The sequence below is a fragment of the Temnothorax longispinosus genome, chromosome 8, assembly GCF_030848805.1.
Source record: "Temnothorax longispinosus isolate EJ_2023e chromosome 8, Tlon_JGU_v1, whole genome shotgun sequence".
NCBI classification, from domain to species: domain Eukaryota; kingdom Metazoa; phylum Arthropoda; class Insecta; order Hymenoptera; family Formicidae; genus Temnothorax; species Temnothorax longispinosus.
The window spans coordinates 1,804,939-1,821,613 of NC_092365.1; the positions used below are offsets into that span (position 1 = coordinate 1,804,939).

The window sequence follows — 16,675 nt, forward strand, 5'->3', positions numbered from 1 at the left end:
GTTTTTTTTTGTTTCGAATAAGGAAGCGATCCTGGGTATTGACCCTGATAGGCGAATCTTATTTACGTAGTATTGTTCAGTTATTTTTAATTCCCATTGCATTTTGAATCTAATCTTATTTTTTATTTATTACGCATTTCTCTTTTTAGCTTGTTGGTCTCTAGAATATTAATTTCTTTATAGTTTCAAACATTCAGTATCCGACGATCAATCATTGAAAGACGAAGAAATTGCACATGGCATAACATTTTAACATATTACTTATATAATCCGTATTAGAAGGATTGAATCTTTTTGTATAATTGTCTTTAATAATCTTTAATGAATCTTTATCTAATTATAAAGAGCAGATTATGATAATAGTTTAAAAAAAATTAGATATACGAAATGTAATGTACGATGTAAGACGATATCGAGATAGGAGTATTATATTAATATTTTAATGACAATTATTAATTTCCACTTATAGAATGATTTAAATAAATTACTCATAATAATTTATTTACAAAACAAACTGGATTATTTTGGCGTTATAACATATTTTATAACTTTTAACTTTTTTAATATCATCTCGTAAACGTGTAATGATCATTATGTCAGATATCTAAACTTATTTTATTTTCGCTGAATATGACTGGATATGACGTGGCGTTCTACTAATAAGATGGGCTAATAGAATGTTTGGTTAATAGAATTGTCGGTAGTGAAAGCACGAACGGATGCAACGCATCGTAGCAAATCGGACACGACGGACGTTCCTTTGAAGTTTAATTCCCGGTGTAATTAGAGTCACGCCCGGCCATACAAAGTCGACCATGCGCATCGTTACGACGACATTGTTCTCGCCGGCTGTAAATTCGTGTCTCGCAGTACTAGGGCTAACGATTATACGATGGGATTCAAGTTATTCGTTGAATTTTCGACGCAGCGTTTTTCGCTGCCGCTCGTCAACGTGTGACAAAGGGGAGCGAGATGTGCGAGAACAGGCGAGAGACGGCATTCTACTACCGGCTTTCGCGAATTGCATCGCGAAAGTTTTCACGAGGACTTTTGTTTCATTTGGAAACAGAATTCGGTTATTTCGTTTTTGAACCCGACGTCAAGGATTTTTGCCGAGCACAACAAAACGCTTTGATACCTTGAATTCGTACACGTCATTAACGAACATGCATTGTTTCAAGACTGATATTAATAATGCTAATTGAAACATCTTTCTGACATCCTGAGCTGCGGCCCGCAGATTTTCGTGCGAGTTCTCTTCTGTATTTTCCTCGCGAACGCAAATTATACTAGCTAGTTTGGCGCATATATTTTCCGCTTGTAACTGCTTTATGAAATATTGCGAAGCGGAAATGGCTGCGGGCAAAAAATATACACAATTCACAAGTTTACTGTTCACAAGTTCGCAATTACAGATAAATTAAAACGATAATACAAATTATGAAAAAAATTACTAGATGCTCACTGCAACTCAATTTTTTTGTAACAAATGATGTCAATTATTTCGTTTAAGTTATCATATATTTTCTAAATGAAATTAATTTTAAAAACCTCGAAACATTTAAATGAAATTATATAATATTTATACTTTAATTGCTTCGTTGTTGTTTTTTTTCTAATACAATAACTTGCATTAGATATCTTTGGTTTATTGAGAGATATCTTAGTTTATACGAAACTTAACTTACCCATCTATCAGTGGCACGTCCCTTAGAATTCTTCGAGCTGCCGCGAGGCGATCTCCTGCGTGGGCCGCGAGCAAGATCCTCGTCAGTAGCTGACCAAGGACCATCACGCCCACCACCATCCTCATCCTCCTCCTCGCTGGACTCGCAACGCGTCTTTACTAATGTCCTCATGCCATCACCATTAACCCACCGGCTCACCCGCAGCACTTCCTTCAACCGGGTTGCAGGATGGCCAGGATGTAATAGGATCGTGGATCCTTCGAGTTGCGCGTTTAGTTAACTTTCCCGAAAGGATTATTCAGCGTGACCATATTCTTAATCGATGATAATTTTAAAGCGCATCCTTCGTCAAGGGTAGAGATTTATCTTGATTTCTCGAAACTTTTCTCTCAAACTCGGAGACTATTCTGTAAGATCTTAATAGCGAGTTCTCCGGGATTCGGGAGAGATCCTGGCAATGTTTTTCATTGATAAGATCGGCCGGAACCACGCACTCGATTTTATCACCCTCCCCACACGTGGAGACACTTCTTTTCTCTTGCTAGGATAACAGAGTTTAAGGATCAGTGCTTGCCTTCCTCTTCAACCGGCGCTTCTTATCTTCGGCGCATTCGTCTTCACACATCCTCGAGCCCACCCTAATTTCTCACATTCAGCGGGCTCGAAGGTCCACTTTTTCCGCTGTCGCGATAGCTACTTCGGGGCCCTCCCTGCCTTCGTTCTATCCAACCTTTCAGATTAACCCTCCGATCTCATCGCCATATACTCCGTCCGATGCAGCCGCTCCGCGCTTCTTATTCTTCTCGTCTTTTTTGTTCCCTGAGTGGAATGCTCTCTTTGTCCAACTGCGTGCCACTCGTTCCACCATTTAATATCTCCGCGCTGCAAAGCCTAGTCTTTAATGCGGTCGTCGGTCCTTGAGCACAGCACCGCGTTTTAACCGATTCATCCAACTCCTGCCGTAGTTCGAAATTCTTTCGTCCACTTTCGAAATTAATCTTCCGTCCCGTTGAAACGCGCCGTTTGTCAATGCTGCCGTTCGCTCGACTGTTTCCAGGTTGATTCTTCGCCGGCATTCACCTGGTCGATTGAGAAATCAATTACTCTCGACGAGTTCCTCTTCGATCAAACTATTCTTAATCGCTCGTAAAATGTACTTCTTATGCTTTTCTCACTTCGACCTCACCCGCTGCAAATTCTTCGAAGGCAAAGATGACTTTTCGAAGCATCGAGTTGCCTCGGGGATTTGCTTCGATAGTTTGATCAGGGAGACAGGCTTTCAGAGGTTTCCCCCGTTGCTTGCGTCGTCTTTCTATCCGCCCTTAAGGATTGAAGGCCCCCTTACCAAGTAGCGCCCTTATCGACTTCTTCGCCGGCGCTCGAGAGATGTAAAGCCGATCGGTAATCGAAGACACGTCGCCCACCTTCCGCGATCCTCGCCAATGTAAAGTGCCGCTGGTTGAAACCACTTAAGCGAGGTTATCGATGTCGATGGTCTTTAATTTACGTCGGCACCAACCTTGGGCTCGTGCTCGACGCGCTTTGATCGAGCTATCCCGCAACGGGTGTATTTAAGGAAATTGAATTCCAGTTAGCCGAAGTTCTGTTAATTAAGGCGGCATTTCGAATGTCGAATCTTCTCACGTCTTTCACCGTCTTGTCTAAATCGCGCTATACTCACAACTCGTGCCACCTTATACAGCTGAGAGTTTCACAGGATTGGTACCTTGCCGGGGGTGTTGTACTAAGGATCCCACAGGCGGTCCGCTCGTTACGTCCTAAAGATTAATTAGAGCGGTGAGACGAAGATGTCGTGTTACCCGAGCGCGAAAACCTTGCCTCGTTTCCTTCTTTATTCCCGCGGTCGGGGATCAGTGTTCCGGCATGTTTTCTAATACGCGATCCATCTTCCGGTATCCTCGCGACGCACGGTTTTCTCTTTTTCTCTTTCGAGAAGCAGTCCGTTTTTCCTCTTCGTTGTTACAAAATCACTTGCATAAGCGACGGTGTTTCATAACCGCGCGGCGAATGTCACTGTCACACAACGCGACCCGTAAATCCGTTGCGATTAATTCGGCACTCGATTAAGTTCCACGATTAATTACGCACTTGAAATGGGGCGAATGCATCTCATGGTGGGGCCAACGGCTTCGTTGTCAGTCGGAAATGGATCGCCGTGCTATTCGGTCCGGATATTTTCTAACTTCCGCTGACCTGTAAGAGGTAGATTTTTCTAACTCGTAGCCCGGCTTGTGAAGAATTATCGCGTGGAGGAATCTTCAACGAAGATTATTCTAGATCAACGAATTGGCAGTTCACGCGAATTGATAGTTGAATTTAAATTATCGCAAAGTTTTAAAATACGCGTAAATATCTTATGTTATTTTCGGAAATTATCAACTTGATCAAATTGCATTTTAAATTTTGTTTGGCAGTGCGTTGCGCAATAGCCCGAATAAATCGATAGTGGGTCAAAAGGACATAATTAAAAATTAATATTCCCATTAACAATTGGCTTTTGAATTGCGACTATGCTGCTTTGTACCGGGAGAAATTAATGCTACTCGGAGTTTCCGAGCGAAGCGAGTAGAATTTTCGGTCTCCCTGTAGCAATAATATGATTATCTCTTCCATTAATGTCTTACTCTCGTCAAAATTAATAGAGACCAGATTGGTTAGCATCGCGTCGGATTACGGAAAGGCGATCAAGTCGGTGCACGATATAATTGATGACTATAATCCGTTCGTCACTGTTATTCCCGTAGGTATTACCATCGCAACATTTCGAGTTATCGTAACATCAAACGTCACGCTGATAATTCCCCGTAATCATTTCCAACCGTGCTTTTTTTTTGACACGTAATCTCATTGCGTCCGTCACGCCGGGCGCATAATCTTCTTAACACGAGTGCGGTTAGTAATTCGACAGCTTATAGAAGACCGGACAAAACCGGGGCGGGGACGATGGCTCACAACAACGAGGCCGTTAACGTCGATTGCGACTAATGAGTTAGCTTGTTCATAATTATCGGCAGACGCGGCCGCCCGCTGCTCACGCCTGATTACCGCCGTGATACACGGTATTTATCTGCATGCCGATGATTAATTAATGCTAACGGCATTAACGATCGTGTCTTTTCAACAGCTGCGGCACACGTTTGTGTACTATGTGCCTTTTAATACGACGAATTTCATTATCTCCTCCGTTCGTTTTGAAGGATTTTAAAATATCTATTCGCTCGTTGAACACATTTCGAAGTTTGTGAGATAATGATCGGTGCGAGAATTTAATTAAAACAAGCGTTGCCTACATCAATCATATACATATGCTTGTTAATTAATTTAGTAACGTTTTTTAATATATAGAAAAAATACGGCAGATAACACGGTGAAAAGTTTGGAATAATTCTAGATTTTATTTGTATAACGGATATATTTATCTAGCATCTGCTATTGTTTGTCGAAACTACGTGCCTATTCGAGCTTTTAATGAAAAACTGATGTCACACAGAGAAACTCAACAAAATTTCATTTCTCATATCGAATGCAGGTCATCGCGGTGATTCGATTTTTTTTATTTGCCGTTCGAGTATATTTTTTTTTTACAACCGGGCACGTTCGACGGCGCTAATTGATGCGAGGGAACTTCGTCGACGCCGTGAGTTTAATATTCGAAGACGCGCGCGAACGTCCATATTTTAGCGTGACGTGGAAAAGTGACAAGTTAATTTAGCGACCGGTAAGATGTACAGCTATCGCTGATAGCGGCAGACTTTTCCGCAAAGCGAACACGCGAATCGATGGAGATGCATCTGACAGCTGCGTTTCTCGGTAGATATTTCGAGCGTTTCTTTCAAAATCGTATCGAATCACCGTGAAGTTGCTGGAATTGCTTTCGGCGAAACTTTGCGTCCGTAAAGAGAAGTCCTACTTATTCTCCGCGCGAGTTACGCAAGCAGACTTTTCTGTCAAACACGAATGGGGGCACCGTGAAACTGCGAATGATATTTTAGACTGATATGCGAACTTATGCGAAATCGCTCATCGCTGTAATCTATTTGTACAGCAAATGAATTATCTCTCGAAACTATCTTTCTTCTGCGGAGTAATCGCATCACAATTTTTCTTCGCAACTCACATGCAAATATTTCAATATTTTGTATTAAAATGTTTTTCTTACGCGCAACTGCAACGAAGGGTGTTATTTAAATAAACGCGACGCTTCTCCGCGAGATCTTATCGCGGGCGTTTCTCTCCACTCTTATACAAAAATTCCGGTCGTCGTTCCGCGGGACGGTTCACGTCTCATAAAAGTCCGCGCGCGGATGCAGGGCGCATCTGTTCCGCTCGTAAAAAGTCACAGAAGTGCTTCCCGATATAAGATCCTCCACGCGACTTTCCTCGCGATTGCCCGCGCAAAACTTTTCCCAAGCTTTTCGATATAAGTTTTTGTCCTTACGAGAGCGAAATTACGAGATCCTGTTTACGGGCGTACGGATGTGGAAACGGGATGTTAGGACATGCTCCGGCAAAATCCGGCATGCCCTCGAAATTTCGTACGTGATCCTATTTCGCTCTCTTCTTCGACGTGCGGTGGGATAGATCGGCGCAATCACGACCGATATACCGATGGGGTGGTTCCGTCGGGTGGGTGCGTCGCGACGCGGACGACGGCGCGGATCGTGCCGTTGCTCGCGGTCCGGAGTTGAAGACCCGACTGATGGAAACGCACGCAGGAACTCCGGCACACTCGAGGGCGCAGGCGCCTCCGCGTCTCTCTGCTATCTTCTTTCGTTACACGGAGGCTGCCTCGTCGCGCCGCGCCGCGCCGCATCGCGCCGATCCGCGCCGCGCTGTACCCGCGACGCGCATCTCCGATGTCGCTGGTACCTTTCAAAGTGTCGCTACTCTCTTCGACACCGCGCGATCTTAGGCTGAGCACGCGCCACCTTCTTTTTCCGCTATCTTTGCTGAACTCTCGCGCGAGGGTGCATACGTGCGCTCCGACAACACATATGTCACAAAGATTGTATACATGGTTTACCGAAGCACAGAGTAGCTTCGCGCGTGCTTAAACTCGCGCTACCCGGTGTTGACGAAGTTTCACTTCAGATATTTACGATACCATTATTTTCTTAGCGACAGGGTAACGCTTTATTTATTATCATTGCACTTTTGCGTAATAGAGCAGCGGATTTAGCGAGGATTGTGTATACGGTTTGCCAAAACAGATAATGCCGCGTGCGTTTAAAGTAGCTATTCCGTGCGTTTCAATTTTATTTCGGAGATTTATATTATCCTTCGGCGGAGAGTAACGCTTTATTTATTCATTGAATTTTTGCGAAGCGAATTAGTGAATTTTCTTGCAGATTACTTGGGATTGGCTGAAATTAAATTTCTTCCCTTCTGAGCAAACGCGTCAAACTTCCATCGTACGCATGCAAGTTTTACAGCGTAGAGACTTACTCGTTCGCGTAAAGTAGTGAAAAAAAAGAAGCCACTGTGCGGTCGCTCTTTACGTCCGGGTTTCAGCTGGTCTTCTTTCCTTGGCGGAATTACCGGCACTCCCGAAGATGGGTCTGTAACCTCGCAATTTTATATCGACCCGTCGCTGCCAAACGAGAACTTTTACCCGCGGTCCCGAGCAGCGGGATGGGGGTCTAATTAAACGCAGGAGAGCGCAGAGTGCATCTGTGCATCCGTAAGTTACAACACGTTTTTATTTTACTTCACTCTAGCGGGAGCGCGCGACGCTGATATCGCGAATGTATTTGTCGCTCTATAGTCTATGCGAATTCATTCTAAGTTTCCCCTCGGACAGCACGTCGGGAATTATTGCTCGGGGAAGTTCTCTGCAAGGAAAGTTGTCAGGTCCTCGCGTCATTGTTATGTATCATGCGGCAACTTTATATCGTATCTTCCTTCGACTTCCGACGCATCGCGATATACTGTCTCGCCAATGGTCGTGTTACTTTCCTGGGATACAGAATGCGCGCACTTTTTGTAGCTTTTATTTCAACGAAATGCGCGCACGTCTTTCACGAACGGAAAATATCTTCTTTGACGTTTCGAATTCGTATCTTACTTCGTCTCAGCGCGTGTTGTCTTTTTGAACGATGTGAAACAAGGACCCGCCAAGTTTTTCCAAGTTCAAGATACGCTGGGTTTCTATCTCGTAGTTACAAAACACTGCCGTGGTTACAAGATTTCGATACTCCCCTTTGAATTTTTCTTCCGCATGCCTATGTATTTCGTACTGCGATATCTGCGTTAATGGCAAAATGATTGGCCTTGAGAATAAAATATCCGCGAAAAAGAACAGAACAACATAGAGAAGTAGGAGGATTCTGCTCATTAATGTCTCCGTGGGGGAACTGCGTAGACTACAATTTCGTAAATTACTTTACACCGCTGCGCGAGCTTTTGTAGCATAGATAATAACGGAGCAAGGGAAATTTTTGCATTGTAGGAGGGAAAGAAAATATGCCGAGAAATAATTTCGCATATTTGTCTCTCTTTTTCCCTGGGGAAGACTGGACAGAATTATTGTTATATTTAGATAGCTTCATGGAGGTGCGACAGAATGGAAGACTGCTAAATACTTCGACGCGGGCAACGCGTCAAGGCAACAAAATATGATTCAATATTTTATTAACTTTTTGTGGAACAGTAGAAAGAAATCACACATTTTAGACCGTTATAGTATAATAGTGCTACACGAATCTCAGAGAGACTGAAGAACTTTTTTAGATTCCAATCGAGATTATGTGGATGACCGGCCGAAAATCCGTAAAACGAACCGAAGAGTTTACAGAGGACGGATCTAATTTCGCGTGTATTACGATGATAAACGGATCTACCTGAGCGATAGGAAGATGGAGGCTGGCTCGCCGGGACTTTATTCGGTCTGAGCCATCCCGCCACCTCTATCGAGTTATCCTTTCGTTAGCTTGGCCTAATCTTCCTTTTTGGTCGCCTCTTCGCTACGCTCTCGATCTCCGCTTCCTACCACAACCCGTTCTCATAACCATGATTTTCGCCACGCTTCTCCAGCTCCTCCTTCTCTCTCTCTCTCTCTCTCTCTCTCTCTCTCTCTCTCTCTTTCTCTTTCTCTGATCTGGCTCTATAATCGTCGGCATATTCGTTCGTCTCTCGTTGGCCCAATGCAAATTTCGAAAATCCTTCGACTCTGGCCATAAATCAGGTTAACGTTATTCAGGCTTGCCCGGCGGCTAATCGAAGTCGTGTGCGTTCTATGTGCACATCACATTGAACAGGCGCCGTCATCACAATCTCACGCTGCCTTCTTTTTAGCCCGAGTCCATCGCGATTGCGGTCCTTGCAATTATGATAACGATAATCAGATGGAATGGTCGCCTACGGCGTTTTGACGTTCTCTCGTTGAAATTGTTACTTGTCTCGCCTTTCGATGATTATCTAATATTTCAAAAAAGTGAAAAAACAAAAACACAAAACGGACGTACATTTAAAGAATATGCTTGCTTGCCCCTGAGACATTAGAAAATTATTCATATTTATTTTCTATAACAATACCTTCCCTATATTGCTATTTATTTTTTATTGTATTAAATAATTGCAATTTTATTAATAAGCATTTCTTGTAAAATTGATAAAATGCGCAGAATGAAACTTATACTTGATTTAACAAACTTAATTTGGAAAACAATAATGGAAATATTAAGCGACTCTATATACTGGCCATTATAATCGCCAAGGCAATACGACCACGATTTGGTTCGATTATCGTCAAGACGCTCTTTTAATCAATTTATATTAATTGGTTAAAAGAGTGTCTTGACGATAATCAAGGCCATCGAACCAAATCGTGGTCGTATTGTCTTGGCGATTATAATGGCCAGTAGAGTCGATTAATATTTCCATTGTTGTTTATTTTGTGACTGGCGAAGTAAAAGTGATTTATTCTGTTAATTTGGAAATATTTGCTCGTCAGACTCAATTGTAACGAAAAGCGTACCCTTCCGCTCATCACTTTAATATCGTAACAGACATTTACTGCTAGATTTACAATGCAGGAATTGTCTTATAATTTCTATCCTCTTTTCTTTCTTGTAATCCGATTCAATGTAACGTCAGCCGACAAACGTGATATTTCGACGCACAAAGTCAAAACCGGCCTCGATCCAGAATAACCGTGGCGACACTCGATTATTGGGAAGAAATAGCGTGAGAAGTATAGATAAAGGACGGGGAAAATATAATACAACCGGCAAAGAAATTCCGCCTGGTACGAGGTATCTCTAGCTGGCTTTCGATCGACGCTGCGTTTCGTGTGAGACTATATATACAGAGCGGTGGGCGTTATCGGATCGAATTCAATTTTGGCGTAGAGAATAAAAGCGACGACGAATGTACGAATATTGGGTCATGGTAAGTGAGGAGCTTGCATGCAAAGGGACACGAGTGATAAATTCTGCAACAGCAATCGGTATTACGGAATTTGACTTCTTTCATCAAAGAGTCGTTTTGAATTGCTATTTATTTTTTGCCGATGTTGAATTGCTATTTATTCACTTTGGATAAAGAGCTTACGAGACCGATCATAATTTTATTTGGAAATTCTAATAAAATATAAGAAAGTAATCGAAATATTGAATCTATATAAGTAACGGGTATTAATTGAGATGCTCGGTGTGGTACCTGTGAATGCAGAAAAATGAACTGGCTTTCTGGCTTAAAAGCTTCTTACATCAAAATCTATGAGTAGAATAATGGTACAAGCTGTCTTCTTTCTTTCGTCGATAAATCTTCTTTATCTTTAAAAAGTAATTCTTCAAAACGTATCGCATTATTTAAACATAATAAATTTTATTAACTTGGTTAGGCATTAAAAAAAGTTACATAAAGTTCATTTATCTTAAAATCTCTCTTTTGACAAATGTCGCGCCTTGGCTTTTCGTGCAGTTATAGCAAGCAATAATTATAATATTTATTAATAATTATAGCAAGTAAATAATACTTTCCAACGTACGATTAGGATATAAGGTAGGTACCATTATAAGCTGTCGTCCATTATGCTGGAATAACTGCTCGCGATAGCAGGCGACACTCGATTATTGGGAGAAATAGCGTGAGAAATATGAATAAAAGCCGGGCATATATTGCACCACCTGTATGGTATTGTGCAGCGATTCGCATGGTACTACCGGCGTATCTTCGAGTATTCGATTGTAATTAGAATTTATTGCGATAGACCGGGAGGCACCAATACACAAAAGACGCTTTGCATCGATCGCCAGTTGGGGCACGAAATCGTGCAATTTATCGTAAAAAGCGTAAACGTATTAGCGAATTTATTCGATTCGATGGTGAATTTTCTGTCTCTTTGATCACGCTATCGATGGACCGTAACAATTTGTAACGACAGAATCTGCTATTTTTTTATTTTTACATCGATCAACGATATTGAAAATTATTCAATTTTCGCGTGGAACCCCGCGTATTTTTACGCACGTATACATGCACGGGAATGGAAAGGCACCGCTTTGCCCCGCCGTCACTAAAATACCCGATGATGAATCGGACTCCGACGCAGATATTTTCACGGCTCATTCATAATATACGGCTACAACCGGGGCTATCTCTTCAAATTGCGTCCACGCCCAAAGTGGCGATCTCAACGTAATAACGACATCGGCCGGGCGTTACGCGATACCTACCATTAGTCTCATCGACCGAATATCGATTGACCCGCTGTGCGCGGCTAGAAGAGAGTATTCGATGAATTCCGGGAGGGAGCGACGGAACGGTTGTAACTGAGAATACAAGGCGCCGACGATTTTTCATGTCGCTCCGCGCGTGAATTATTCATCGGTCGTGATAGGCATAAAAGTCGCGAGTCCGGGATGAAAATGTTTCGTGTGTGAATGTAGACCGAACGGTTTCCGAATCGCGTACTTAAAACGGACAGCTTTGCGATGTCGGAAAGAGGAGAGACTCGGCCCGCCTCGTCTCGCGTCGTTGATCTCGTATGTGACGTAATAGTAAGATATTTTTTAATGGATATTCGTGGTAATGTGGCAGCATGATAATTGACGACATAGCGAGGTCGCAACGAAATATTTCGCGGTATTCCTTCCTATTTTGGCCTTTTAACGAGATAAAAATAAAGATTGATATTCTTTTAGAGTCGCGATAGTGTCGAGTAAGAAAAGTAATTCGTCAAAAGGATTACGTAGATCGATCATGTAGATTTATATTCGCTCTCGAATATTGCAATAAATTAAGAGCCGAAATTAATATAAGATCCCGATTGTCGTTCAGTTGATTTATGAAGAATGAAGATTTCTTGTGGAAAACTTTCTCCTACCAAGTTTTCATAAATTATTGTACCATTTGCTTTCATCCCACGGTGATTTTGTTTTCACCGTCTTATCACCGGGGGTCTTGGGATATCCGTTGGAAAAGTCGTTTATTCGGGCGCGATTCATCTATCTGTAGGAGCCGCCGCGTGACGGAAGGCAAAAGGGCGCAGCGGCGTTTATTTTCTTGCGTACGATGCAAACCTCCGCAGAGACGGGGCAAGCGGACCATTGCAGGTGGCAGATTGCGTCGCTGCAGAGTCGACGTGTCGCACCTATGAGAAATTACCTAGTGGCATGCGGTGCGGTTCTCAAGCACCTGTCTAACGACGCATTTCCATATACACGCGTGGCCCGGCCCTACACACGAAGCTCCCTTGTGTATAACTCCCGTGCCCGTGTACACAAGTCGATGCCTGCCCCGCAACGTGCTCGTGACAGCTCCGTGGAGCCCGAAACAAGATCCTTCTTGAGTCTAACGGCTTAAGTGCTCCTGCCGCGCGCGTACGCTTGTGAATGCACCTTTACCTGCTCCAGGAAGCAGGGCGGTCGGTGGTAGATGGGGGATTGAGGGCAAAGGAGAACCGGGACGAGAATGGAACCGTCTGCGATTCGGGAGTCTACTACGATCGATTATCGATAAATGCCTCGTGGAATGCTCCCGATGGTCTGATTGTTAGACGCGGCCTCTTCAGCGCCGATTAACGGCCTGCCGCTGTCGTAACCATCTTCGGCGCGAAGATAGATGCATCTTGGAAATCGTAATAAATGGCACCGCGAGTTCTCTTTCGGTATTTATTGCAAACCGTCGCACAATCAGGTTAATAAAAGCGCAAGCCTCGTTACGTTTATTGCCGCGAGTGATTCCTTTATTAATTCAAGTGGCCCTACATTTTCGAGTAATCCACTTAAAGCAATAATTTGCGCTACGTTTAACGTTGAATGTGTAGTGGAGATAAGTAATGATCTCTAATCAAAATTTAATTCATGCTTATGTCACATTGTACGTTTATCTTTTTGCTGACTCAAATCCAAGAATTCTATCTTGGCAATTTGTCAGACTAAATTGAAAGCCTATAATCCATAGGATTTACGTCAGGTAACATTACAATGCAATTTACGGGTGTAACACGCAATCAATTATCGATAAATCGCGGGTCGGTCCCGAACGTTATATAGATTCCCTTTAGCTTTTGGAGAGTGTTAGCTAGCCGGAGGGTGCCGACATTTCACATGGCAGCCGACTGGATTCTTTCCAGTCACTTAACACGACGGGAAAGAAAAATAGACCGGCACGACGATTTATAGATTTTCTTTACGCTGCGAGAAATTTCACTTCTGCCGTTGCGCTGCAACACCAGTCTCCACTTATCGCCGATCAAATTTTCCGTTTGATTATTTGAAAACAATGAAGTTGAGAAGCTGCGTGTAGAAGGAAGGATGATTTGGAGTAAATTTTAGTGTATCTACGGAAGGAAGAAATAAAAACATGTTTGAAAAGTAGACAGGATCTTTTTATGCATCAAGAAATATTTGAAACTTTAATCAACGAAAAAGGATGTAGACGTAATTAATGAAACATGTCTAGCTCGAGGTCTGCCTCGAGCAGTGCGTGTTTTCTTCAAAGTTAGTCACTACTTCGAGAGTCACAGACTTACATGCAAATGCGCTTCATGCGAAAAACATCTTACTGTTTGCTACAATGATCCGTGCGCTCAACAACAAGAATCTTCTGTTTTTTTTCCTGGACGATACGAATTCGTTAATGGCCGAAAGGAAATGCTCGTTCTTTACTTTCGTGAAGTTGCTCTTTACCTTTCCTGTTGTTCCAACTTTGACCCAGATAGTCGACGACGCCGGTAGCGAACAAGTTCTACGGGCAAGCAGAAATTGTTCCTAATTGTTAAATGCTGTTTCCCTCGACCTTTTACATTCTTCTCGTTATCATCTTTAAACTGCACCGCACAGATAAGGCTATTTCCTCCGCTTAAATTTCGAGAGACGGTCTTGAAGGAAAATTCATAGGACAGGATAATATTCGTTGAGGCAGGATAATATTCGTCGGCAGATTAGTGCAATTGTAAAAGGAATGTACGCGCGGAATCTTCGATTTTCCGCCGATGTAAAAATTCTTCTTTCGTGAATGCAATTTTAAGAATCCGTAAAGAAGTAAATTCTAGATAACCCACATTGGATCCTCTTTAATCAAATCGACTCATTGTCAGATACGATATCAGCTTTTGCGTCATAACTGCATAATGATATGGTGCGGTATCACCACGCAAGACGATAGATCCATTTGTCAGATTCGACGTGTCGTGAGTTATGATCGCTCCCTTCTCCTCCTTCACCTGCAGCGCTCGCAATTCATCCACCTCCCATATTCGCGAGATTCCTCCAGGCCCCTGCCGATTCTTCTCGCTGCGGCTTTATCTCTCGCATCTCCAGTGCCTGCGAAGGAAACGAAAACGAAGGATAGGAATAGCATTCGCGCCGGACCAAGTGTGCGCCGGCCAATGCATGCTGATAAACCCGTCGGACGAATTTAAATCCCGCGATGGCGTCCGCGGTGGCCTCTTTCTCCGCTCTTGCCAGAGATCCATGCTCCTCGATCCCTGGATCCTTCGCGTTGCAACAATTTCTTCAGCCGCCGCGCTGCGGCTTAAATGTATCACGCCGGACGATTTATTAACCCATTTCACGGGCAGACATTGCGAACTTCGAGGATTTCGCGCGTCGAGATAGATACCGATAACTTTCCACGTTGGAACGAGCCCCCGCCGTCTTCGTGCTCTGGCGGAGCTTTCGTGATTGCGATGCCGGCCATTTTCCCAGCGAGAATATTTGCGATCTGATGGATAGCCCGCGGTATCTCGACACCAGAGAACTCGGGCATAAATAATATTTTCGTTGCGTATCTCGCGAACCATTTTATTGAAATTTCAGACAAATTTCTGAAAATTTGACGGTGAATTTTTGTAGAAAATTTCTGATGGTTGTGTTTAGCGTAGATTTTTAGCTTGTAACTAATTACTCACCTTTTGTGAATTAAAAACTCGCAGTTTTTATTTCGAAATTTACTTAACATCGTAAGACTGACAGAAATATTAATGCCCATTGCTTTTGTTGATTACCGTTCCTCATTAGCAGAGCTTGCGTCAATGAATAAAATACTTCGCTCGTTAAAATAAAAGCGTATTAAAAAAGCAGCCGACTGAAAGTACTCCCGAATAAGCAGCCCAACATAATTAATGTTACTGAAACATAAATTCCATCCTCATTAACAATTATTATTGAAACTTGTGAATACGTGCTCACAGTTCTGTTCGCGTTAAATTGAATATTTTTTTTTCTATTTTCTCAAGATACAGCTTCGCTATTAATAATGTAACAAATTTTCAAGTTAACAGCTATTGGAAATACGCGTTTTGAGCTTGGAAATATGATCAGTGTGGAAAATCTGACGACATGTAGAAAATTGTTAGTAATTCATAAAAGTGCCTGCGGAATTTGGCCGGCGACCAGAGTCGTGTTGGTATTCATTGATGGCGACGAAATCGGCGTACTTACTTGTTTCAGCCGTAACGATTTATTCTCTAGGGTAGAATTTAAAAAGTGAGTATAGATTACTTATATATTGTAAGACATTTACTCGCCTTTGTCGTACAACTTATGAACCTATCACGACGTGTAGGCCAATTTTATCTCGTGCATTGATTGCAAGTTTATGATTGCATGTTACAAGTCCATGATTCAAATTATCATTGCAAATCTGACAATTATTATCTTATGATTGCAAATTAAGTCAGTTTTAATTGAATTTTGAATAGATCGGGACAGGAACCCGGACCGGACGAAAATATCGGTTCGGTTCAGGTTTCGGTCCATTAAAATACTTAATAAAGGTTTCGGTTTCGATTTCGGTTTTCTAGCTAACAAAAGTACCGGTATTGCGCAAATTACAGTTTTTTTCCGGTTCCGGTTCTTGAAATTTTTATTAAATTAAATTGTTTACGGTTCCGGTCCGACAAAAATACCGCTTACGGTATTTTCGGTTTCGGTTCCGGTTCTTGAAATTTTTATTAAATTAAATTGTTTAGGGTTCCGGTCCGACAAAAATATCGGTTACGGTATTTTCGGTTTCGGTTCCGGTTCCAGTCCGGGTCCCTACTTTAAATTAACGTCAGACAGTTGCCATTGTCTTTCCCCGTGATATCTCTTCATCTCCCGGTGAAGGACGTTTGCCAAGGAATAATTTCGTGTTGAAAGGGATAAATTTAGCAGTAGGCGGCTCGCGAGCTGGTAAGCCATCTGCAAATGCACGTGTACTCTGGTCGGCTAAACAGATACAATGAGACTTCCTGTGTGCATAGAGAGACCGAGTCCTTTTGTCCATTGGATCGCCTATGTAGGATAGTGTGACCAAATGCCGGTAAAGCCTTTTGTTTCATGTGGGCTACCACGCACGCAGCCTCGAGACACTCGCGCTATACCGTTCGAGGAGTGCGCAGGAATATCCATAAAATGTACTTGGGCAAAGCGCGCATATAATTCCACGTGTGTAATTTCAGGTACCGCGTATAATTAATCCTTTAATTAAAATTGTGTTCTCTTTGTCCGGCGATTCACTTCTGTCGTACTAAACGG

General features: G+C 42.7%; 1 protein-coding gene and 1 long non-coding RNA gene across 4 annotated transcripts in view; one reads left to right on the top strand and one right to left on the bottom strand.

Moving 5' to 3' along the window:
* Positions 1-6,393, bottom strand: part of LOC139817543 (dipeptidase 1) — a 76,830-nt gene extending 70,437 nt beyond the window's left edge. The window contains exons 1-2 of one of the 2 annotated variants that reach the window (XM_071785741.1): positions 6,148-6,393; positions 1,689-3,902 (exon numbers count right to left, since the gene is read on the bottom strand). In XM_071785741.1, coding sequence (XP_071641842.1) covers positions 1,689-1,813 — 125 coding nt within the window. In that variant the 5' untranslated portion in view covers positions 1,814-3,902; positions 6,148-6,393. Of the gene's footprint in view, positions 1-1,688; positions 3,903-5,868; positions 6,112-6,147 lie in introns of those variants that run through there. The other variant, XM_071785742.1, reaches the window with a different exon arrangement.
* LOC139817545 (uncharacterized) overlaps positions 1-16,675 on the top strand; it is a 205,402-nt gene that overhangs the window by 40,406 nt on the left and 148,321 nt on the right. The gene's annotated exons all lie outside the window — the stretch shown is intronic.